At 34.9% G+C, this 25,058-nt stretch overlaps 1 protein-coding gene across 5 annotated transcripts in view; it reads right to left on the bottom strand.

Annotated features, from left to right (window-relative positions):
- SPIRE1 (spire type actin nucleation factor 1) overlaps positions 1–25,058 on the bottom strand; it is a 246,677-nt gene that overhangs the window by 115,866 nt on the left and 105,753 nt on the right. For all 5 annotated transcript variants that reach the window (XM_074340400.2, XM_074340396.2, XM_074340397.2 and 2 more), the window contains exon 4: positions 6,616–6,741. In XM_074340400.2, the coding sequence (XP_074196501.1) occupies positions 6,616–6,741 (126 nt within the window). The remainder of the gene's footprint in view (positions 1–6,615; positions 6,742–25,058) is intronic.

Below are 25,058 nucleotides of genomic sequence, written 5' to 3'. Positions count from 1 at the left end.
ATACTTACATACAAGGATATCAAATTCCTTATGAAACATGGTAATATGTATTTACTTTCAAGGATATCAAATAACCTTTGGGATAACCTTTGAGCCAGAGTTAACAGCAGGCCTATTAAATTCTTCTCTATCATTCATTCTGAGAATAACCTTCAAGGATCTCAATCATTGTTTTTAAGAAGGAAATCATCACATCATGAAAAGAAATTAGAATGAAAGTGAATTTGCTTTCTAAATAAATAGCAAGGCCTTGGTCTTTGTAAAGTAGCCAGGTCTAAGTAAATGTAATTACCACTTTATTCAAGAAGCGTAACACTTGGAAACTGATTATGGATTTTATATTTTAAAAAATTGCCAATAGAGCATAGTAGAAATGTAATATAATTAAATGACTTTTCCTATCAAATCAGGAACATTATCGGCATACTAAGATTTTACCATAATTTTACACACACACACACACACACACACACACACAGCAGCTTGAAATATCATTAATAATCAGTAATCAATCAACTTGTTGAATCAGAAGTTATTACTTTGAAAGTTCCAATTGATATATACTAACTCACATACAGAAGAAAGATTGTCTGATTCTGAAAATGTATAAAGATTTTGACATTTAAGCTACGACAATGGAAGCAAGGATTGACGGTGGGATAAAGACAGTCTATTCAATAAATGGTGCTGGGAAACCTGGACAAACACATGCAAAAAATGAAGCCAGTCCACCTCCTTACACCAGAAACAAGAATAAATTCAAAGTGGATTAAAGACTTAAATGTAAAATCTGAAACCATAAAACTCCTGGAAGAAAATATAGGAAGAAAGTTTACAGACATTACCCAGAGTAAGATTTTTACTCATATATCCCCTCAGGCAAGGGAAGTAAGAGAAAAAAATAAACATGTGGGATTACACCAAACTAAAAAGTTTTTTCACAGCAAAGGAAACAATCAATAAAACAAAAAGGGATCCTACTGAATGGGAGAAGACATTTGCCAATGATATATCCAATAAGGGGTTAATATCCAAAATTTATTTAAAAACTCACTCAACTCAAGTCCAAAAAAACAAACAACCCAATTGAAAAATGGACAGAGGACATGGAGAGACATTTTTTTAAAGAAGACATACAGATGGCAAACAGGCATATGAAAAAATGCTCATCCTCACTAATCATTAGAGAAATGCAAATAAAAACCACAATGAGATACTATCTCGCCTCAGTCAAAATGGCTATCATCAATAAATCAACAAACAACAAGTGCTGGCGAGGATGTGGAGCAAAGAGAACCCTTGTGCACTGTTGGTGGGATTGCAGATTGGTGCAGCCACTATGGAAAACAATATGGAGGTATCTCAAAAAACTGAAAATGGAACTACCTTATGACCCAGGAATTCCACTCCTAGGTATCTATCCGGAGAAATCCAAAACTCTAATTCAAAAAAATTTATGCACCCCTATGTTTATTGCAGCACTATACACAATAGCCAAGACATGGAAACAACCGAAATGCCCACCAGTAGATGACTGGATTAAGAAACTGTGGTATATTTACACAATGGAGTATTACGCAGCCATAAAGAAGAATGAGATCTTACCATTTGCAACAATATGGATGGACCTAGAGAACATTATGCTAAGTGAAATAAATCAGACAGAGAAAGACAAATACCATATGATCTCACTTATATATGAAATCTAAAGAAAAGAATAAATGAATGAACTAATCAGAAACAGTCTCAGAGACATAGAGGAAAAACTGAGGGTTGCTAGATGGGAGGCGGGGTGGGGATAGTGGGGGAAGGTGAGGGGATTAGAAAGCACAGTTGGTAACCACAAGATTGCCACGGGAATATGAAAGTCAATTTGGGGAATGTAATCAATAACGTAAAGATTTTGTAGGGTATCCAATGGACACTTGTCCCCTTAGGGAGACCACCTCAGGGATGATGTAGATGCCTGATCACTGCACTGTACACCTGAAGCTGAAACTGAACAATAATGGATGTCAACTACAATTTTATGTATACATATATAGTTAAAAGAAGTTGAGCACAGCATTAGGAATAGAGACAGTGGAAATGTAATGGCTGTGTGCGATGTCAGAGGGGTAGCAGGTTGGGAGAAGGGGGTTATCACTGTGTGAGGGATATAAATGATAAGTGTCTAAGTATTACATTGTTTTGTACACCTGAAACTAAAAAAAAGTTAAAAAAATAAAGATTTTTGAGATCTTTAGTAAAAATATCAAATCAACACAGAGTATTGTATTACTAGAATTTAGTGCTATTGAAAAAAGATTAAAATGACTAACATACATACATAAACTAACATGTACGAAATTTTCTGTAATTTTAAGAAAGCCACATACATTGCAAAGGAAAAGGAAATCCACCTGAACCCTGTAAGACTTTATTCTTACAATCTCAGTGTTGACAGGAAATTTATGTAGCATAAAATCTCTAGTAAATGGTACAGAATGTTCTTCAGTATCAGGATTTCCACTTATTTTATAGTTTGCCTTCTCAAGACTCACTATTAAATGAATTTTATGTGTAAATTTAAAGAATGAAAAGAGCACCCAAAGACCTCATCTATACTCCTATAAAAGTTCTCATATTTACTAGAAATATTTTGGCCAAAATGTTTCCAGTAGTCAGAAATGCTTTCAAAACTGCCTTCTTTCAAACAAAAGAAAGTCTGAAAAATACTGACACATATATATTCAACTCAGCAAACATTTCTAGAACATGTCCTATGTTCACATACTGCATTAAGAGTCATTAATATAAAGATAATTTAAAATACAGTGATTTATCTCAAGAAACATTTGGTCCAGGTTTGGAGAAAAAATTATAAAGATGTAAGTAAGTATGGAGTATTAGAAGTGCAAGATTGAAGGATGTACAAAAGTCGGACAATTAAGTTCGTGAACTTTCCACCACGTACACAGTAGAAAGTTCACAAACTTAATTGTCCAACCAGTATAAGATATAGAGGCAGTGGAGGGCATAAAACTCTGTTAGGGCTTGAGGGAAGTCATGAATATTTCATATGGAGGTAACATGTGAGCAGGGTTTGAATGGATAAATAGGAATTCACCAAGCAGACAAGGGGAGAAAGAATTCCAGGTAGAAAGAACAGAATGTGCAAGTGTCACAGACATATAATTGCATGATGTATTCAAAAACTATAAGTCATTTTGATTGGATGGTGTAAAGTGCAAAGAAGGTAGGACTGAAAAGGAGAATAAGAACACAAGTAGGTGAAATAGGATGAAGTGCTTTGTATGGAGTAAAATGGGAGTTTTAATATAGGTGATGGGGAGCCATATTAATTAAGGAAGCAATATGGCTCTGCTGAATTGCTAGATGTCTAGAAGTCAGGTAGTATGAGACAAACTAAAAATAATAATCAAGCCTTTATTCACTTACTGCAACAGTGCAAACAAGAGGCCAAAACAGATGGCTTGCTCCCCTTGTTCCATTTGTCCCCTACAGAACAGCACCGGGTGAGGGTCAGGTGAAATGCAGTGCAGGTTGGGGAAATCTTACTTCTGCTGAGGAGTACTGGGAAAAAGGTTCTGCCATTTTATGAACCTGAGGGCTGACGGGAGGGACAGAGGGAAGGATCGGAATGAGAAATTCAGAGTCAGCAAGGAGGAAAGTACCTCAGCCAAGGGCTTTCAAGTGGAGGCACCTGGGCTAAGAATGCAGATGTGCGTATGAGCATGGCTGGCCCAGTAGGGTCCCCTGAGTCCTCCCAATCCCCTGCAGAAAACCAGAGTGCAGTACATGGGCTGTGCACAAAGTCCCGTGTGGGAAGGCAGCTTCCCTGTGAGGCCTGCTGGGAAGGATAGCATATGGTCAAGCCTGAAGGAGCACACAGAGGTTTAGGCCTGGAGCCAGACTCCTCAGGTCAGATATGTGATCTACAAGAATCTTTCATTGACATTGTGGAAGATGAACTGGATGGAGAGGATTTATAGGGATGAGGAGACCAGAGGGAGACTAGTGTAATCTATGTAGGACATGGGGACCTCAACTTCTGGTCAAGTAACAGGCCCTAGTCCATGTAGGAAAGGAATTGAATTCAGGAAGGGCTGATAAACTGGTAGAAAATGGGGGAGGCAGGGAACTGGAAGACCAGTTCAGGTGGCAGTGAGGGAAAGAGCTCGCAGGACAGAGCTTACAGTTAAAAAGTGGAGTACGAGAGCCCATGATTTCCAAGGTGGAATGATCACAGGTTATTTTGAGGACAAAGGTGTGTTCAGGTAAGCAGAGTACTGAAGTAGAGGGGAAGTCAAGGATCAAAGCTATAATTTCTTTTTATCAAAGGAATCACTTAAGATGATGGCAGATGGCAGTGACAAAGGGTTTAAGAATAATAAACGTAGAGGCATGAGGTTTTTGCACAAGTATGAGGAGTAACTGTTTGGAAGCAGTAGAGGCGAGAGAGAACATTACAAACCCACTCCAGTCCAGAGATAATGAAGATGTGGAGGAGACAGCAGCTTCCCATAATAGGGAAGCAAGAGAAACTACTATCTTTGGGGGAAAAAGTGTTCTGAGAAGAGCATGAGGGTATTTTAAAATGAAGCAGTTTCCAGAGAAAAGAATGGAAAAGGTTGAGAAGAGATCAATAAAATCAGGAAATAGAGTAGAAGATAAGAAAACAGGACAGAACTATTATTTATAAAGACCTCAATTTGAGGTGGTGCCAAGGGATAACAGGGTAAGATGTGGCTGGAACCCCAACTTCAAGGTCCCCAACCTTCGATTGGGTTTGGCCAGTCCCTGCGGGCACTGCCACATAGCTACCAATCTTTCCAGACACTCATGTTCTTTTACTCCACTTGTGAGATTTTTACTTAAATAAGCTTTGATAATTAAATTTCTTTCTGAGAATGTGTTTGGCAAAGCAAAGTTTAAAATAATTATTTTAAAGCTCACTGCAATAGAATAGAAAAATACTTAATACTGTTTTTTAAGTTCAGAAACGGTTCCTAAGAATGCCTGTGTTGAAAGGACTTTAAAAAGAGGTCATTTAATTTACTCTAGTGACCCCACAAGATTGTACTTCCACCTTAAAAATAATCCTTGTGTCTCTGGAGAAGGCAATTTCAATCTTAATAAGCTGGGGAAGATAATCACAACCTTAAAAAGTAACCTTTTACACTATTTACCAAATCTTAATTGAGCATGTGCTTTTAGATATTTACACTGACGCTTTAATTGAACCCTACGTTCTCTGGTCTGTCCACGATGTATTTATCATTATTCTTAAATAACCTAATAGTTCACCTTTTCAACCCTGTTGAAGACTCCTCTTGGGTCCAATTCTACAAAATCCTAAAAATATAGACATAGCTTTTCATTGGCCTATCATAAAAAGACAGACTATAAGCAGTTTCTTGGCTAGAATGAAGAGGAATGCTTAGAGCTCTAAGCATACACATAAAACAGACTTATTTAAGGTGATTTATTAAGTGTGATCTGGATCTGTCACCTACTTATTTACCAGAGCTAATTCGTCTTTTTTTTTTACAGTTGACAGTCAATATTTTATATTAGTTTCAGGTGTACAGCATAGTGGTTGGACATTTGTATAATTTATAAAGTGATCACCCCGATTAGCCTAGTACCTACCTGGCACTATACATAGTTGTTGCAACATTACTGACTACATTCCCTATGCTGCACTTTAAATCCCCATGACCATTTTGTAACTACCAATTTGTATTTCTTAATCCCTTCACCTTTTTTACCTTGCCCCCTTCCCTCTGGCAACCATCAGTTTGTTCTCTGTATCTATGAGTCCAGAGCTAATTAGTCTTATTTGACTAATATAAGTTAGTATTTTCCTTCCTCCCTTACATATCCTACATGTGTACCTCAACAAACTGTGTCATCCTAAATTCTAAACTAGTGTTTTAGATAAACTCTATATTTTAGTCATAAAAGAAATGATACCCACTACCTATCATGTACTGAGATCTTATGTGTGCCAGATGCTGTGCAGCTTTATATAAAGCTCACGAATCTTCACGATCGTCTGTATGATGTAAAATATGGCAATTCACCTAGTAAATAAATTAGAATGATTCTCTTTGTACTCTACACATAACATCTTTAACTCATAGACACTGATAAATAATAATTAAATAAAGTAGCTAAAATGAGATTTTGGATAATCTGAATATTAATTCACATCTCCTCCACTCAATATTTAAATCCACTATAAAATAGTAAATCATCAAATGTGCAGTCTCCTTTCTGAGTTCTCATCCCTTCCTCAAAGAGGTATCAACATATTTTAAAATATACAAGAAGGTGAAAATCAAGTCATATGGGAAACTGATTAAACCAATTCAGTATTATTTACTTCCCATTTGTAAAGAAGCTTTATGAAAATCTTTGTTTTATAAAACAAATTCACACACTTACATTTAAAAAAAATAAACTTTGCTAAAGTTGCTTCTTTCCTGAATGAATTTCAGCATTCATTAGAAGGATGATAATAAATATTTTAAATAATGTGAGGGACAATGTTGAAAATTCATGTTTATCTTTCACAATGCCAATAAATATGAAAGCAGTGGTACTTACCTCCTTTGCACTCTTAATTTTAGTCAGAAAAGTATGCAGCTCCATTGTTTCTGCAAACAGTGCACGACATACTGCCTGATAATGATTTGGTGCCTCTGATTCAGTTGGGAGATGAGCAGCACATAACTACAGAAGAGGAAAACAAATAATGGTGCTTGTTTATTATTTGGATTTTTTGTACCTTAAAAACAGACATACCTAATACATTCATAGTTTCATATCAGACAGCAAGACAATTCCGTAATTCCCATTAGCCAAAACTTAATGCATCACAAGACCATCAGTAAAGTTCACACAATTATATGGAAAAAGTAGTCCACTAATTAACAAACACCCAGCAGTACAGATGAGCTTACTATTATAGAATTAGTTAGCCTGTACTTGAAAAATGATAGGACATATGTAAAAGTTTTGGTTAGGCGCAGAAAGGGAACTATCATTGATTAAGTTTTGATCGTAATACATGTATTTTAATAGCTACCATTTATTGAATATTTATCATGCCAGGTGCTGTATTTCACATGTTATATACAGACCACAGCATCGTTTAGTCTTCATTGTAACCCAGAATTATCTCCCATTTTATGGCAAAGGCAACTGAGGCTAACAGGAGTCAAGTGACTTGTCCACAGTCATAAAATTGACATGAAGGGGACAGCCCAGTGGCTCAGGTGGTTGGAGCTCCGCACTCCTAACTCCGAAGGCTGTCAGTTCGATTCCCACATGGGCTAGTGGGCTCTCAACCACAAGGTTGCCAGTTCAACTCCTTGAGTCCCGTGAGGGATGGTGGGCTCCGCAACCTGCAACTAAGATTGAACATGGCACCTTGACCTGAGCTGCCTCCTGGTTGGCTCAGTTGGTTGGAGCATGGGCTCTCAACCACAAGGTTGCCAGTTCGATTCCTCGAGTCCTGCAAGGGATGGTGGGCAGCGCCCCCTGCAACTAGCAACGGCAACTGAACCCGGAGCTGAGCTGCGCCCTCCACAACTAAGATTGAAAGGACAACAACTTGAAGCTGAACGGCACCCTCCACAACTAAGATTGAAAGGACAACAACTTGACTTGGAAAAAAGTCCTCGAAGTACACACTGTTCCCCAATAAAAGTCCTGTTCCCCTCCCCAAATAAAATCTTTTTAAAAAAAAACCCAAGAAAACAAACAAAAATTGACATGAGGGAGAAGGGGAATTCAACACAGTCCTACTGGAGTCTGAAGGCCAGGTTTACTGCAATACATATTGAATTGTGTAATATAGTAAAAAGAATGTCAGGAAGACATGTGAACCACTGGAAAGATGCTTCATCAGTAGATGGGAAGTGGAGGAAAGAGAGCAGAGGGCAACATGACCCCATTAAAGATACCTCCAGTCCGAACGTCCTTTACTGTACACAGCCCATGATCCCTACAAAACCACTTGTGGGAAAAAGATGCAATTTAACATCATGTACAACAACTTAGAAAAATCAAACACCATTCAATTTATTAGATTGGAAAGTCAAATGCACAGAAATAATTTTGTCTTTTTAAAACAATAATTTTGTATCCATGTACAATAGTTATGCTTTCAAGTAGTTCATTTGCACTAAAAAGCTGTAAGGTCTCCCTTAATTCTTTACTATGTTCAGTAAATTTGACAATACAATCAGTGAAAATATGCATTTTATTATATTTTGATAATTTCTATCTATTGGAGAATAAAAGATATCTTTGTAGATTGTAATATCCTTCATAGTATGGCTTTTTGTTATTTTCATTTGTAATAAGTATTGTATATAATGTAATAGTTAGGTTACTATCTTTAACAAAATACAATCTCAAAAAAATAGTTTGAGTTTCAGTAAGAAACTTTATTCACAGTACAAAACAGTTAAGAAGTGATTCATCAGGAAGTACGAAAAGCAAAAATTTTACAAGCTTATTAGTCACAGAGCTAACAATGAACAGAATGTATATTTTTTGCTCAATTATTTTTACATCCAGAAAACAGCTTCCAATATAGAATTATTTCCAAAGTAATGAAAGTCAACTCCTAGCACGTTCATCTTTATCTAACTAATCCCATAAATTTATATTCCAATTACATGTTGTGAAATATAGCATACAATTTTTTACCATAATTCACAGTAAGAAATACAGTTTATATAAGGGCTCAAACCATGCATATGTATATGTTTTATGCACAAAAATTTCACAAAACTTACATGCTTCAATTGATTTCACAACCCACTAATAGGCTGTCACCTGCAACTTGAAAAACACTGGTAATAACTAATTCTAAAAATGTTTTTTAAAATGCATATCACAAGATTTCATATATAGAAAATCCAAAGGAATCCACACACAAACCGTTAGAGCTAATAAGTAATTTTAGCGAAGTTGTAGGATACATGATCAACACAAAAAAAGTTGTATTTCTATACAATACCAATGAACAATCAGAAAATTAAATTAAAAAACAAAGACAACTTCATTCATGACAGTACCAAAAAAATAAAATAAATATACCCAAGGAGGTGTAAGATTTACACACTGAAAACTATAAAACATTGCTGAAATTAAAGACCTAAATAAATGGAACAACATCTTGTATTCATGTGTTAGAAGACTTAATATTGTTAAGATGGCTATACTACACAAAGTAATCACAAATTCAATCAAAAAGATTGACTGCAATACCTAACTAAATCCCAATAGCCTTTTTGAAGAAATGGAAAAGCTAATTCTAAAATACACATTGAATTGCAGGGGGCCCCAAAAAGCCAGGACAATCTTGAAAAGAACAAAGCTGGAAGACTCATACTTCCAAATTTCAAAACTTACTACAAATTACAGTAATCAAAACAGTGGAGTACTGGCATAGGAACAGACATACAGATCAATGGAATAGAACTTAAGAGTCCAAAAATAAACCCATACATTTATGGTTGATTGATTTTTGACAAAAGTGCCCAGACCATTAAGAGGTTTGAAAGAATAGTCTCTTCAACAATGGTGTTGGGAAAATGATATCCACATGCAAAAAAACGAAGTTGTACGTACCCCTATCTTGCAACGTATATATAAATAGTAACTCAAAATGGACCAGAGAGTAAAAAATAAACAAACAAACAAACCAAAACAGGTTGGTTTAAAAAAAAAAGAAAAAGAAAACATATACCATAAAAAAAAAAAAAAAAAAATGGATCAGAGACGTAAATGTAAGAGCCCAAACTATAGACCTTTCAGAAGAAAACATAGGGGTGAACTTTCATGGTCAGAAATTTGGTAATGGTTTTTTAGATGTGACACACCACAAGCACAAGCAACAACAAGAAATAAATGAATAAATTAAACTTCATCAAAATTAATTTTTGTACATCAAAGAACACTATCAAGAGAATGAAAAGACAATGGGAGAAAATATTTGCAAATCATATATATGATAAGGATCTAGTATGCAGAATATATAAAGAACTTTCTTTTTCTTCTTTTTTCTTTCTTTTTTTTTATTAGTTTCAGGTGTACAAAGCAATGTAATAGACTTTTACACCCCTCACAAAGTGATAACCCCAAAATCTACTACCCCTCAGACATCGTATATAGCTGTTACTATACCATTGACTATATTCCTTCTGCTGTACTCCACATACCGTGACTGTATATTTATGTATTTAATTATAGTTGACATTCACTATTATTCAACTTCAGCTTGAGAACTCTTAAACTCAACAAAAACAACCCAATTTAAAAACTGACTTGAATAGACATTTTTTCCAAAGAAGGTATTCAAATGACCAAAAAGCACATAAAAAGATCATTGGTCGTTATTGGTCGCTAGGGAAATGCAAACTAAAAACTACAATGAGATACCACTCATACCCACTAGGATGGTTATTTTAAAAAAACAAATAGAAAATGGAAAATAAGTGTCGGCGAGAACATGGAGAAACAGGAACTCTCATGTATTGCTGGTGAGAATGTACAAGGTGTGATAAAAAAATATGGTGAATGCTGCTGCCGAGTGCCATCCAACGGAAAGGCAGGGATCTTCTATATGGGAAGGGGCAGGTCAAACCTTAGTAACAATGTGTGACAAGTTTCAACTTGTTTGGTGCAGTCAGTTGGATGTGAGCTACATTTAAGAGAAGGTGTGTCTTAAAGTGTGCCGTAAATCATCCTCTAACATGACAACATTCCATGTCACAACATATCACTTCTGGTATAGGACAATTCCTGTCAAATAAAAACATTACAGTATGTTCTCATCCATCTTATTTACCGGATCTGGCACCGTGTGACTTCTGGCTCTTCCCCAAAGTCAAAAGGATTCAGGACATTGAGGCAGCCATGACAGTGCTAAAGACACTATGACACTAAAGACACTCATGAAAGAGGACTTTCAGAACTGCTTCAGAAAGTGGCAAGAATGATGTGTTCGAAGCGAGGGGAAGTATTCTGAAGGGGATTAATGGCAATGTGTCTTTTATTGTAACAATTTTTTTTAATTTAAACATCCACCGTATATTTTTTATCACACCTCGTAAAATGATACAGCACTATGAAAAAACAGTTCAGTGGTTCCTCAAAAACTTAAACATAGAATTAACATGTAATTCAGCAATTCCACTCCTAGGTATATATCCAAAAGAATTAAAGTAAGTGTTCAAGCAAAAACTGTACACAAATGTTCATACCAGCACTAATCACAATAGCCAAAAGGCAGGGACATCTCAAATGTCCTAAACTGATGAATAAACAAAATGTGGTATATGTAGTCAATGGAATCTTATTCAGCCATAAAGAGGAATAAAGTAGTGACACACGCTACAACATGGATGAACCTTAAACGTATTCTGCTAAGTGAAAAAAAAGATGCAAAAGGTCACATATTGTACAATTCCATTTATATGAAGTACCAAGAATACACAAATCAAGAGACAGGAAGCTGATTAGTGGTTGTCAGGGGCTGAAGGAGAAATGATGGGAAGTAATGGGTAGGGGGTTTCCACTTGGGGTAATGGAAAAGCTCCAGAATGAAACAGTGGTAAGAGAGGACGATATTATATTATGAGTGTACTTAATGACACTAAATTGTACACTTTAAAATTATTAAAATGGTACAGTTTATATTATGTATTTTTTATCACAATTTCATGTTTGAAAAAACTAACAAAGAACATAATTCCACAAAATCTCCATTGAGACATTGGAGAACTAATCCCAGTGGTTATTTCAGTGTCAATGAATTGCTTAATATTTATTTTGTTCTTTGTGTTTATGTGCATCATCACATTTAATCCTTAGCACAACCCAATTTAGAAATTAGGAAACTGAGATTTAGAACATTTAGGTAAGTAATTTACCCATGGTCATACAGCTAGCCAGTTGAACTGAAATTAAATCCAGACAATCTAACTCTAGAGCCCAAGTTTTTATGCACTCTACTTTACAATGAATGTATATTACTTTTATATTAAAGAAAATAATGCTCTGAAAGTGCTTAAGCATAGAGCACGGAATACAGTTAAGTATGAAACAAAATCATTTTTTACAGTTATAAGAAAAGGGACACACTATGAAGGTACAGGAACACAGAGGAGCAGTTACTGTCTCATAAATATCAACATGAAGTTATATGACCTTGAACAATTTATTTAACATTGCTGGGTTTCAGTGTATTTCTAAAAGAAAAGACTAGGCTATGTAATCTACTTAAACTACCTTCCCTTATTCTATGAATAAATTTTAGAGTTAAACTAAAATATTGCTGTTTTTAGGGTTCAGTTTTCAATATCTGGGTTTTTCTCTACTCATTTTAGCTGATCTTGTCCACCCTAACAGCTTGAAATGCCACCCATAGTCTGATGATTGTCCAACTCCCATTCTAGGTCACTCTTGCTTTTGTTAGAAAAAAGATCTACTTAAGAAAAAAAAGAAGAAGAAGAAGAAGAGAAAAGATCTACTTTACCTTTAATCTTGAAAGATATTTCACTAGGTAAGGAATTTTAGATTCTATTCTAGTAAACTTTGAAAATATGATTCCTTTCTGGTGTTTTAGCTTCCATTGTTTCTGTTGCGAAGTCAGGTGCAGTCCAATTTTTCTTCCGGCTAATTTTAGATTTTATGTTTGTGGTTTTCAGCAATTTGACTATAATGAAAATAGGTGCTTTTTCATTTTACTTATCTTGCTCTTGGTTTATGTGGCTTCCTGAATCTATGAAATAGTGTTTTCCATAGTTTTGGAAAATTCTGAAGACAGCATTTCTTCAAATATTCCTTCCATTTGTCTCTTTGGTCTGCTTTTAGAACTTTAATTACATGTACCACCTTTCTATCTTACCTTATATTCTGTACTTTTAATTCTTTTTGTGTCTGTGCTTCATTCTGAGTATTTACTACTGATGACATTCCACTTAACTCATTCTCTCTTCAGTTCTGCCTACTCTATTAAACCCATTCACTAAACTTTTACTTCAGCTATTTTATGTTTTGGTTCTCAAATTTGTGTTGTTTTTGTTTTTACATATTTTCCAGTTCTCCACTCAAAGTTTCAATCCTGACTCTTGGAACCCTAAAAATCAACTAAAAATCAATCTCTACTATCTGGATTTCCTATACAGAATCATTAATAATATTGCTAGAATCCAAGTAAAATTGGAGAAATTTTATTAAACACATAGGACCTTGTTATATATTTTCATCAAAACATAAAATTATCAGCAAAACTTGTCTAGATAGATGTGATTAGAAAAAAAGCCTACAATACTTTTTAACATTTTGAAACATTTTCACCTTTTTTTGTCAAATAAGTTAGAATCTGTATTTTGAAGCAATGCTCCAATTAGGAGAAAAATCTTTATTCAATATCAAATCAAAGATGCATGCCAATAACTCAGAAATTCTATTACCCATTAGCCTTTTACCCCAATTAGTGTCAAAATACTACACAGTAAGAGACCATAAAGTTCGTCTCAAAACTTTGGCACAACTGAGAATACAGTTTTGTTTAAATTAAACAGCATTTAGCAATCCAAGTTACCGTTTGTTTAGAGACACATATTGCGATGTGTATAAATTCTATCACCACAGAAGAGAAATAGGCATAATCAAAATTACATATTTTGAGATATTTAGAATTTGTCACATCACAGTTGTTTGTTTATAATATTAAATTCCAATATTTCCCCATAATTTATTCTCAGCTGCTGAAATTTAAATGTAAAAAATATTCAGTTCACAAAGCTTAAAACTTTATTTGCAAAAACCTAGGTAAAATATTATTTTAAACTGTTATAATTAATTAAAATGTTTTGCCAATTGAGTGTAATCATTTATTTATCGTAAGACATTAGTAACTTAAAAAAGAAAAAACTGCACAAAGGTCATCTTCACTAAATTCAGCATCATATAGTTAGTCAAGATAAATTATTAAATGTTTGCCTAAATTAGTAAGAAAATTAGCACATTCCCAGCTAATATCAAAACACAGAGAACACAACATTCTGGACTACTGAGAATTGCAGTTTATTTCTTTGGAAATCACTATAATTTGACTGATAAATGACAGTCACCCAACTAACCTATGTTACCAGAGATCTTAATTCAATAAAAGACAACCTCAAACAAACATTTTGGTTTTCCCTGAATATATTCCATTAAACTGAGGCCAAATTTGTACATCAATGAAAATAATAGATTTATCCCATATTAGCTGTTTGTAACACATGTGCATTTTGAAAATGAATACAACCCTGCCCTGGACAAATCTAGTATGGTATAATACATAAAGCTTCTTTAAGCTTCTTTCTACTTTTAAATCACATACTACATTATTATTCTTTCCTTAATTTTTTTCCCAAAAAGTTTTCAAAACAGCACGCAAATTCTGACACTACATGGCAAACTAAAAACCTGCTAGTTTTTAATAAGCAGGGCTGATTATTTGTAAACTATACCCTTATATTTACATAAACATGCCAGATTTTGTTTGAGAGTATGAATTAAGATTGAACACCTAACTTATAAAACTATTCATGGGCAATAACATACTTAATACAGCCATATTAAAATTTTAAAATCTTTTATTATACAAATGCTAAACAATGAGAGGAACAGAATTTCTGAAGCCAAATGGCTCACCCTGAATCATACCATTAACATATTATTTAAACCACCAGTTTCTTTATCCATATACCAGTATATACAGAATTTTGTAGTCTTTTTTCCACTTATGAAAATAAAAATTTCTTATATTGTTACATACCACACAACTATCATTTCACAGTCTATATATTGTCCATCTAGTTGATACACCATTTCTTCCTGAGTCATTAATTTTGTTTTAGACTAGTATAAATAATGATGCAACACACATCTTCATGTATCTATGTAACATTTTCTTCTTTTAAAAATTATCTCTTTAGGGCAGCCTGTTGGCTCAGTTGGTGAGAGCACAGTGCTCATAACACTAAGGTCCCCGGTTCGATTCCCACATGAGCCAGTGAGCTGCACCCTCCACAACTAGATTGAAAACAAAGACTTGACTTGAAGCTGATGAGTCCTGGGAAAACACACTGTTCCCCAATATTCCCCAATAAGAATTTTTTAAAAATTTATTTTAAAAAAATTATCTCTTTAGGATTGGCAGGAAATACTCAGTAATGAACAGCAAGAACCTACAACCAAGATTACTCTACACAGCAAAGCTATCGTTTAGAGTTGAAGAACAGATATAGAGCTTCCCAGACAAGAAAAAACTAAAGGAGTTCATCACCAAATGAGTATTACAAGGAATTTTAGAGGGACTGCCTTAAGACAAAAAGGAAAAAAAAAGAATAAAATGGCAATAACTACATACCTATGAACAATTACTTTCAATGTAAATGGATTAAATGCACCAATTAAAAGATACGGGGTTGAATGGATAAGAAAACAAGACCCTTACATATACTGCCTACAGGAGACTCACTTCAGATTGAAAGACACACACAGACTGAAAGTAAAGGGATGGAAAAAGATATTTCATGGAAATGGAAACAAACAAACAAGCAAAAAGCTAGGGTAACAATAATTATACCAGACAAAACAGACTTTAAATCAAAGACTAAACAAGAGACAAAGAAGAACCTAGTAATCCCACTTCTGAGTATTTATCTGAAGAAACCTAAAACACTACTTCGAGGGGACGTGCCGATCCATATGTTCATTGCAGCATTGTTTACAATGGCCAAGATATGGAGGCAGCCTGGGTGTCCATCAATGGATGAATAAAGAGTGGTACATAGTATATACAATCGAATATTACTCAGCTGTAAAAAAGAATGAAATCTTGCCATCTGTGACACCATGGATGGACGTACAGGATATTGTGCTGAATGTAGTGGTAAGTCAGACAGTAAAAGACAAATGTTATATGATTTCACTTACAAGTGGAATCTAAAGAACAAAATAAACAAATGAAACAGAAACAAACTCATAGATACAGAGAACATTTTGATGGTTGCCAGATGGGAGGTGGGTTGGTGGTGGGTAAAAAATGGGAAGGGATTAAGAAATACAAATTGGTTGTTACACAGTAGTCATGGGGATGTAGGGTACAGCATAAGGAATATGGTCAATAATATTGTAATAACTATGTATGGTGTCAGATGGGTACTAGATCTATCTGGGTAATAGATGGGAGGAGAGTGGTGACATAGGCTGAAAAAGGTGAAGGGATTAAGAAATACGAACTGGGGACTTCCAGAAAAATGGCGGCGTGAGGTGAGCCTCTGTAAAGCTCCCCTGGAATTTACAAAGAATCGAACAACAAAAACTCCACAAAGGACTCCCTGCACAGCAGACAGGCAACACGAAGAGGACCACTACCGACTGAAATCACCTACAGGCCTATCTCAAGAAACAAGAAAACTCCCAAATAAATAACCTCATGTTACACCTTAAAGAACTAGAAAAAGAAGAACAAGTAAAACCCAAGGTCAGCAGAAGAAAGGAAATAACAAAAATTAGAGCAGAACTAAATGAAAGAGAGAACAAAAAGACAATAGAAAAAATTAATATGACAAAGAGCTGGTTCTTTGAAAAGATTAACAAAATTCACAAACCTTGGCTAGACTTACTAAGATAAAAAGAGAGAAGACACTGATTAACAAAATCAGAAACGTAAAAGGGGAAGTTATCACAGACACCACAGAAATACAAAGGATCATCCAAGAATACTATGAAGGACTATATGCCACCAAATTCAACAACCTAGAAGAAATGGACAAGTTCTTAGAAACATATAGCCTTCCAAGGCTGAACCATGAAGAACTGGAAAATCTAAACAGACCGATCACCAGTAACGAAATTGAATCAGTCATCCAAAACCTTCCCAAAAGCAAAAGTCCGGGACCAGATGGCTTCACTAGTGAATTCTACCAAACCTTCAAAGAGGATCTAATACCAATTCTGCACAAACTCTTCCAAAAAATTGAAGAAGAGACAGTACTCCCTAACTCATTTTATGAGGCCAACATTACCCTGATACCAAAACCTGGTAAGGACAGCACAAAAAAAGAAAACTACAGACCAATATCTCTAATGAATACCGATGCAAAAATCCTAAATAAAATTCTAGCAAATCGAATACAACAATGCATTAAAAAGATTATTCATCACGACCAAGTGGGGTTCATCCCCGGGGCACAAGGATGGTTCAACATACGCAAATCCATCAATGTGATACATCACATAAACAAAATAAAGGACAAAAATCATATGATTATATCAATTGATGCAGAAAAAGCATTTGACAAGATACAACATCCATTTATGATTAAAACACTTAATAAAATGGGTATAGAAGGAAAATACCTTAACATAATAAAGGCCATATATGACAAGCCCTCTGCTAATCTCATAATTAATGGAGAAAAACTGAAGCCCTTTGCTCTACGTTCAGGAACATGACAGGGATGTCCCCTATCACCTCTGCTTTTCAACATCGTGTTGGAAGTCCTTGCCAGAGCAATCAGGCAAGAGAAAGAAATAAAAGGCATCCAAATTGGGAATGAAGAAGTTAAATTATCACTCTTTGCAGATGACATGATGCTATATATAGAAAACCCTAAAGACTCCACCAAAAAGCTATTAGAAACAATCAACGAATACAGTAAAGTTGCCGGCTACAAAATCAACGCACAAAAGTCCATTGCCTTCCTATATACTAACAATGAAATCTCAGAAAAAGAAATACAAAAAACAATTCCTTTTGCAATTGCAGCAAAAAGAATAAAATACCTAGGAATAAACTTAACCAAGGATGTGAAAGACCTATATGCTGAAAACTATAAGACTTTTTTGAAAGAAATTGAAGAAGACACAAAGAAATGGAAAGACATTCCGTGCTCATGGATTGGAAGAATCAACATAGTTAAAATGGCCATATTACCCAAAGCAATATACAGATTCAATGCAATCCCCATCAAAATCCCAATGGCATATTTTAAAGAAATAGAACAAAAAATCATCAGATTTGTTTGGAACCACAAAAGACCCCGAATAGCCAAAGCAATCTTAAGGAAAAAGAACAATAATGGAGGTATCACACTTCCTGACTTTGGCTTGTACTACAGGGCTACAATAATCAAAACAGCATGGTATTGGCAGAATAACAGACACACAGACCAATGGAATAGAATTGAGAACCCAGAAATAAAACCACATAAATATGGACAGATTATTTTTGACAAAGAAGCTAAAAACATACAATGGAGCAAAGACAGCCTCTTCAATAAATGGTGCTGGGAGAATTGGATAGCCACGTGCAAAAGAATGAAACTGGACTGCTATTTGTCACCATGTACCAAAGTTAATTCAAAATGGATCAAAGACTTAAGCATAAGACCTGACACAATAAACCGCATAGAAGAAAACATAGGCACTAAACTTATGGACCTTGGGTTCAAAGAGCATTTTATGAACTTGACTCCAAAGGCAATGGAAGTAAAAGCTAAAATAAACGAATGGGACTATATGAAACTTAAAAGCTTCTGCACAGCAAAAGAAACCATTGACAAAATAAAGAGGCCACCAACTGAATGGGAGAAGATTTTTGCAAACAGTGCCTCCGATAAGGGGCTAGTATCCAGAATATACAAGGAACTTATGCAACTCAACAACAAAAAAACAAACAACCCAATTGAAAAATGGGCAGAGGACTTGAAGAGACATTTCTCCAAAGAGGACATACAAATGGCAAATAGACATATGAAAAAATGCTCAACATCACTAATCATCAGAGAAATGCAAATCAAAACCACAATGAGATATCACCTCACCCCAGTCAGAATGGCTATCATCAACAAGACAAATAATAACAAATGTTGGAGAGGCTGTGGAGAAAAAGGAACCCTCATACACTGTTGGTGGGAATGCAGACTGGTGCAGCCGTTATGGAAGACAGTGTGGAGGTTCCTCAAAGAATTACGAATAGAATTGCCATATGACCCAGCAATCCCTCTCCTGGGTATCTACCCCAAAAATCTGAAAACATTTATACATAAAGACACGTGTGCTCCAATGTTCATTGCAGCTTTGTTTACGGTGGCCAAGACATGGAAACAACCAAAATGTCCTTCGATAGATGAATGGATAAAGAAGTTGTGGTATATATACACAATGGAATACTATTCGGCGGTAAGAAAAGATGATATAGGAACATTTGTGACAACATGGATGGATCTTGAGAGAGTAATGCTGAGCGAAACAAGTCAGATAGAAAAAGCGGAGAACCATGTGATTTCACTGATATGTAGTATATAAACCAAAAACAACAAAAGAACAAGACAAACAAATGAGAAACAGAAACTCATAGACACAGACAATAGTTTAGTGGTTACCAGAGGGTAAGGGGGGCGGTGGGTGGGGGGTGGGAGATGAGGGTAAGGGGGATCGAATATATGGTGATGGAAGGAGAACTGACTCTGGGTGATGAACACACAATGGGATTTATAGATGATGTAATACAGAATTGTACACCTGAAATCTATGTAATTTTACTAACAATTGTCACCCCAATAAATTTAATAAAATTAAAATTAAAAAAAAAAGAAAAAGAAATACGAACTGGTAGTTAAAAAACAGTCATGAGGATGTAAAGAAAAGCATAGGGAATATACTCAATAATATGGTAATAACTATGTATAGTGCCAGGTGGGTACTAGTCAGGAGGTTCACTTCTTAAATTATATTAATGTCTAACCACTATGATGTACACCTAAAATTAATATAAAATAATATTGAATGTCACCTGTAATTGAAAAAAGCAAGGGTGGGGGAGATAAAGGAGAATAAGAGGTTCAAAGTTCTAGGTACAAAACAAATCTGTCTTGGGGATGCGACATATAGCACAGGAAAAATAGTAATATTGTGATAGCGTGGAACAGTTTCAGATGGTTTCTGGACTTATGGTGATCACTTCTTTAGCACAGGGAATATAATCAATAATATGGTAACAACTATGTACAGTGCCAGGGGGGTACTGTTCAATAACTATGATATACACCTGAAACTAATACAATATTGTATGTTTGCTATATTTTAATATAAATCCTTAAAAAAATTATCTCTTTGTACAAAGAACAGATTGGTGGTTGGCAGAGGCAGGGGTAAGGGTGGGCAAAATGGGTGAAAGTGGTTGAAAGGTACAAAATGCCAATTATAAAATAAATAAATTCTGGGGATGTAATGTATAGCCTGGTAACTATAGTTAATAATACTGTGTTGTGTATTTGCAAGTTGTAGAAGAGTAGATCTTAAAAGTTCTCACATACACAAAAAGATTGTAACTATGTGTCTTGATGAATGTTAACTAGATTTATTGTGGTGATCATTTCACAATATATACATATATTGAATCATTATGTTGTACACCTGAAATTAATATATATCAATTATATCTCAATTTAAAATTTTATCTCTAAAATATTTCTAACAGTAGTAGGTATTACTATGACAAACAATTACTCTGGATATTTTTTTTTTAAAGATTTTATTGGGGGAGGGGAACAGGACTTTATTGGGGAACAGTGTGTACTTCCAGGACTCTTTCCAAGTCAAGTTGCTGCCCTTTCAATCCCAGCCGTGGAGGGCGCAGCTCAGCTCCAGGTCCTGTTGCTGTTATTAGTTGCAGGGGGCGCAGCCGACCATCCCTTGTAGGAGTCGAGGAATCGAACCGGCAACTTTGTGGTTGAGAGCCCACTGGCCCATGTGGTAATCGAACCGGCAGCCTTCGGAGTTAGGAGCACAGAGCTCCAACCGCCTGAGCCACCAGCCGGCCCTACTCTGGATATTTTTATATTTTGATTCTTTTATATGAAAAAATTTCAAACATATACAAAACTAGGTGAAATAGTATAATGAATGCATAACCTATCTTTACAATTATCAACTCATGGCGAATCTTGCTTTATCTATATCCTCACCCACTCAAGCCCCACCCGCCAAGATTATTATATAGCGAATCCCAAATATCTGAATATCATACGTAAATATTTAAAGATATGTCTGTAAAATATGAGTTCTTTTTTTAAAAAAGTATATAATTACAATATAACTGTTCTATTTAAAATTGTAACTAATTCTTAATATCATCAACTATGGAATTAGAGGTCAAATTTTCCTGATTATCTCAAATATACACACAGTTTTATGATTTATTTCTTTTAATCAAGATCCACGTAAGGTCCACATACTGCAATTGCTTGTTATGTATCAAGTCTCTTTTAATCCCTACCTCCCTTTCCTTTTTTTAAATTTATAATTTATTTGTTGAAGAAATTACAATTTGTCCTACAGAGTCTCCCATAATTTATATTTTGCTGATTGTATGCCTATGGTGTTATTTAAAATGTTTCTATGTCTCCTGGATTTCCTGTAAATTGGTAATTAGATTAGTTAGACTAGAAGCTTGATCAGACTGAAGTTTGACTTTTTTTTATTTTTGGCAAAAATACTTTGTAGGTGGTGTTGCATACTTCCATCAAGAGGCACATGAAGTCTGTTGGTCTTTTATGATGCCACAATGATTAGTGCGAGTATATCTTTGGAATTAGAAGATTACCATTTCTAATCGTTATCATTCCCTTTTCACATATTAGCTGGAATACTTTTATAAAGATAAATTGGTCAAAAACTATTTGATTACCCTGAGCTGTTGTTCATATGGAAAAGGCAGAATAAATATTCTTTCTGCTTATTTGCCAATTCTCAAAACAATTAGTTGGTTCCCCAGCAACTTCTAAAGGTGACCAGTAAGAGTTTTATTAATTATCACTTGCTTGTTTGTGGAATTCAGAACATTTGGTGTGCTTTAATCCATCACAGCTATTATTCTTATAGATGATCAAACTCTTCCATTTTTGACCAATGGAAGCCTCTTCTAGTTGGCTTTTGAGTCCTTTTTATACAGTTTAGTAATCTTAGATAGTTTATTGGCTTTGGGTATGACAAAATATTCCAAGTTATTTTACACATTTCCTTCCTAGATATGGAATTAAACATTTCTCTAAGGAATCCTGGAAATCTTTTAGTGGGGAGTGGTATTCAGAGAGCATAATCTAGTAATAGCTGAGCTCATTGCAACTATGTGGTTATTGCTTTCTAGGTCTTTGTACGTGATTATATCTCCAAAGTAATAATAATTATGGTCAATTTTCTTTGGATTTAGGGGCGATTATGTTTCTATATTCAATTTTGTTTTATAATTATGTAAAATATTTATATAGTTTCTAAATCAAATCTATAGAATCAAGTATATTCAAAGGTTAGTTTTAATACCTGTCCTCATTTCTACTCTGCTCATTTTCTCTACCTATAGCGAACTTTTTTCCTTACATTTGGTTTATGTTTCCTCTTTGAAATATAAGCAAATACTTCCAATATATATTTTTATCCACACCTTTCCTTAGATAAATACTGTTACACTATGTACACTTTTCTATATCTTGTTTTTTCAAGTAAACACTATACTCTGGAGATCTTTCCTCAATCCTTTGATAGCTATCTATTAGGTTGGTGCAAAAGTAATTGTGGCTTTTGCAATTATTTTTAACCTTTTAAATTGCAATTACTTTTGCACCAACCTAATAGTACTCCACTGATTGGTTGTAAAATAGTTAATGCAACCATTTCTCTATTAATAGACATCTGGGATATTTCTAGACTTCTGCTATTATAAACAGTGAATAGTTTTAGACTTTTTAATATACTGTAAATTTATTTTATATAAAGGCTATATAAATTTACATTGCAGCTATCAACACTGAGTGAAAAATTTACCATAATTTAAAATTTCAACAGAAGTGAATTCTTGCTTTCAAGAGAGTTGCAAATGGTTTTGCTTTATTTGCATTCCCTGATTATTAGGGGGGTTGGATTGTTTAAAAGAACAAACATCTACCAGGCTGAGGTCAGTGCCCCTCTTTGTACTCTCCAACCATCCCATGTATACATGTTGGACCACCACTCCCATACATTCAGATCGTTCGTGAGGGTACTACATCTAGGAGGACACCCTCCACATCACAGACATTGCAAACTTATATTTATTACAACAATTTTCTTAAAAGTGGAATTAAAGTATCTTGAAGGAAAAAAACTTTATTTCTAATTTGTACAAAGGTAGTGCATGGGCTAGTTTGGTCCTATAATATTGATCCATAATATTTATCTAATGCGAGTTCACTTAACCCTAGGTAAGTTCTTCTCAGCAACCCACCATGTTTCCCTGAAAATAAGATCTAGCCGGACAATCAGCTCTAATTCGTCTTTTGGAGCAAAAATTAATATACGACCCGGTATTATTTTGCTATTATATAAGACCCGGTCTTTTATTATAATATATAATATATTATATAAGACCCGGTCTTATAATATATTATATAAGACCGGGTCTTTTCTCACTTTTTAAAATCCTATATCACTTCTTTTACTCTTCCTTTCTGACTGCTATCTCTCATCCTACTGTTCCATCATTCTAAACCTTGTCTTTTCAATCTTCCTTTCCTGCACATTTTACTGTCCATCATTACCACTGCTTACTTCATGTCTGCAAACTCTTTACTTTTTGACTAATGCTAATTGAATGAATCTTTTCCAGGATATAATTATAAATATGAACATTTTTAAGAACGATCTTTTCCTTTTTTATTATTTTATATTACTTTCAGAAGTAAAATATAGTGTTAGTTATTTATATAATTTATAAAGTGATCATCCTGGTACTAAACTTAGTACCCATCTAGCACCATACACAGTTATTACAGTATTATTGACTATATTCCTTATGCTGTACTTTACATCCCCATGACAATTTTTGTAACTACTAATTTATTGACAGGAGCTCTTACTCCCTTCACCTTTTCACCCAGCCAAGAATGATCTTTTCTGAATATTTCTGAAAGCCTCCACTTAGTTACATGTGTTTCTCAAAAATACTTAAATAAAAGAAAAACATTTTAGGTGTTATGTTCTTAATTTAAGGGAAAAACATATTTTATCTCTGACATAAATTTGTGCCTCCAATTTATTCTGATTGATCTGAGAGACAAAAAGACCTGGAATGAGTGAGAAAGAAAACTGTATGTGTGTTTAAGCTTTACATCTTTATATTCTGTTTCCCTCCATTATAATTAACAGCCATAAAGATAGGAACTATTTGTATGTTGTTTACTGCTATATCCATAGGAACTAGAAAAATGCCTGGCATATAGTAAAGGGTATTAAATTTCATTTATGAGAAATACAATACTAGGTACTTTATATTGATTATGTCAATCTGCACAAAAAACTCAATCAGGCGGATATTATTTTCACTTTACGTAAGAATAAGAATCACAGGAAATTTCCAGTCAAGATGGCGGAATAGTTAAGCACTATGTTTCCTTCCTTGCATGACCACATCAAAATTACAACTAAACTACAGAACAACTATCATTGAGAATAGCCTGAATTCCAGCTTAACCAAAGTCCTACAACTAAGGACATACAGAAGAAGCCACCTCAAGACTGGTAGGTGGGGCCGAGATGCAAAGTGGGATGATCCCACACCTACTTGTGACTATTAAAAATTGGGAGGGAAATCAGCTGAGGAGGTCACACCCCACCCCAGGGAGGAGCGAGGGGTCCCAGCCCAACACCAGGTTCCCAAGCCCAGGGTGCAAGTACCAGGGAGAAAAATGGCCATAACTTCTGGCTATGAAAACCAGTGGAGATTGTGACTGGGTGAGGAAGAGGGCAGCTAGAGCCCAGGCATTCTACTTAAAGGGCCCAAGGACAGACCTTTCTCACTGATGGACTCACTTGCCCTGAGCTCCAGCACTGGGGCAGCAGCTCTAAAGGTGCCAGGCCACACAGGAACGAATTGAACTATTTGGTCTCAGGATGAGGGCTGGAGAGGCAGCATTCTTTCAGAAGGAAGTGCT

This window comes from Rhinolophus sinicus, chromosome 4 (genome assembly GCF_057876585.1).
Source record: "Rhinolophus sinicus isolate RSI-liver-muscle chromosome 4, RSI-T2T, whole genome shotgun sequence".
Lineage (NCBI taxonomy): Eukaryota > Metazoa > Chordata > Mammalia > Chiroptera > Rhinolophidae > Rhinolophus > Rhinolophus sinicus.
This window is presented reverse-complemented; position numbering and strand designations above follow the sequence as displayed.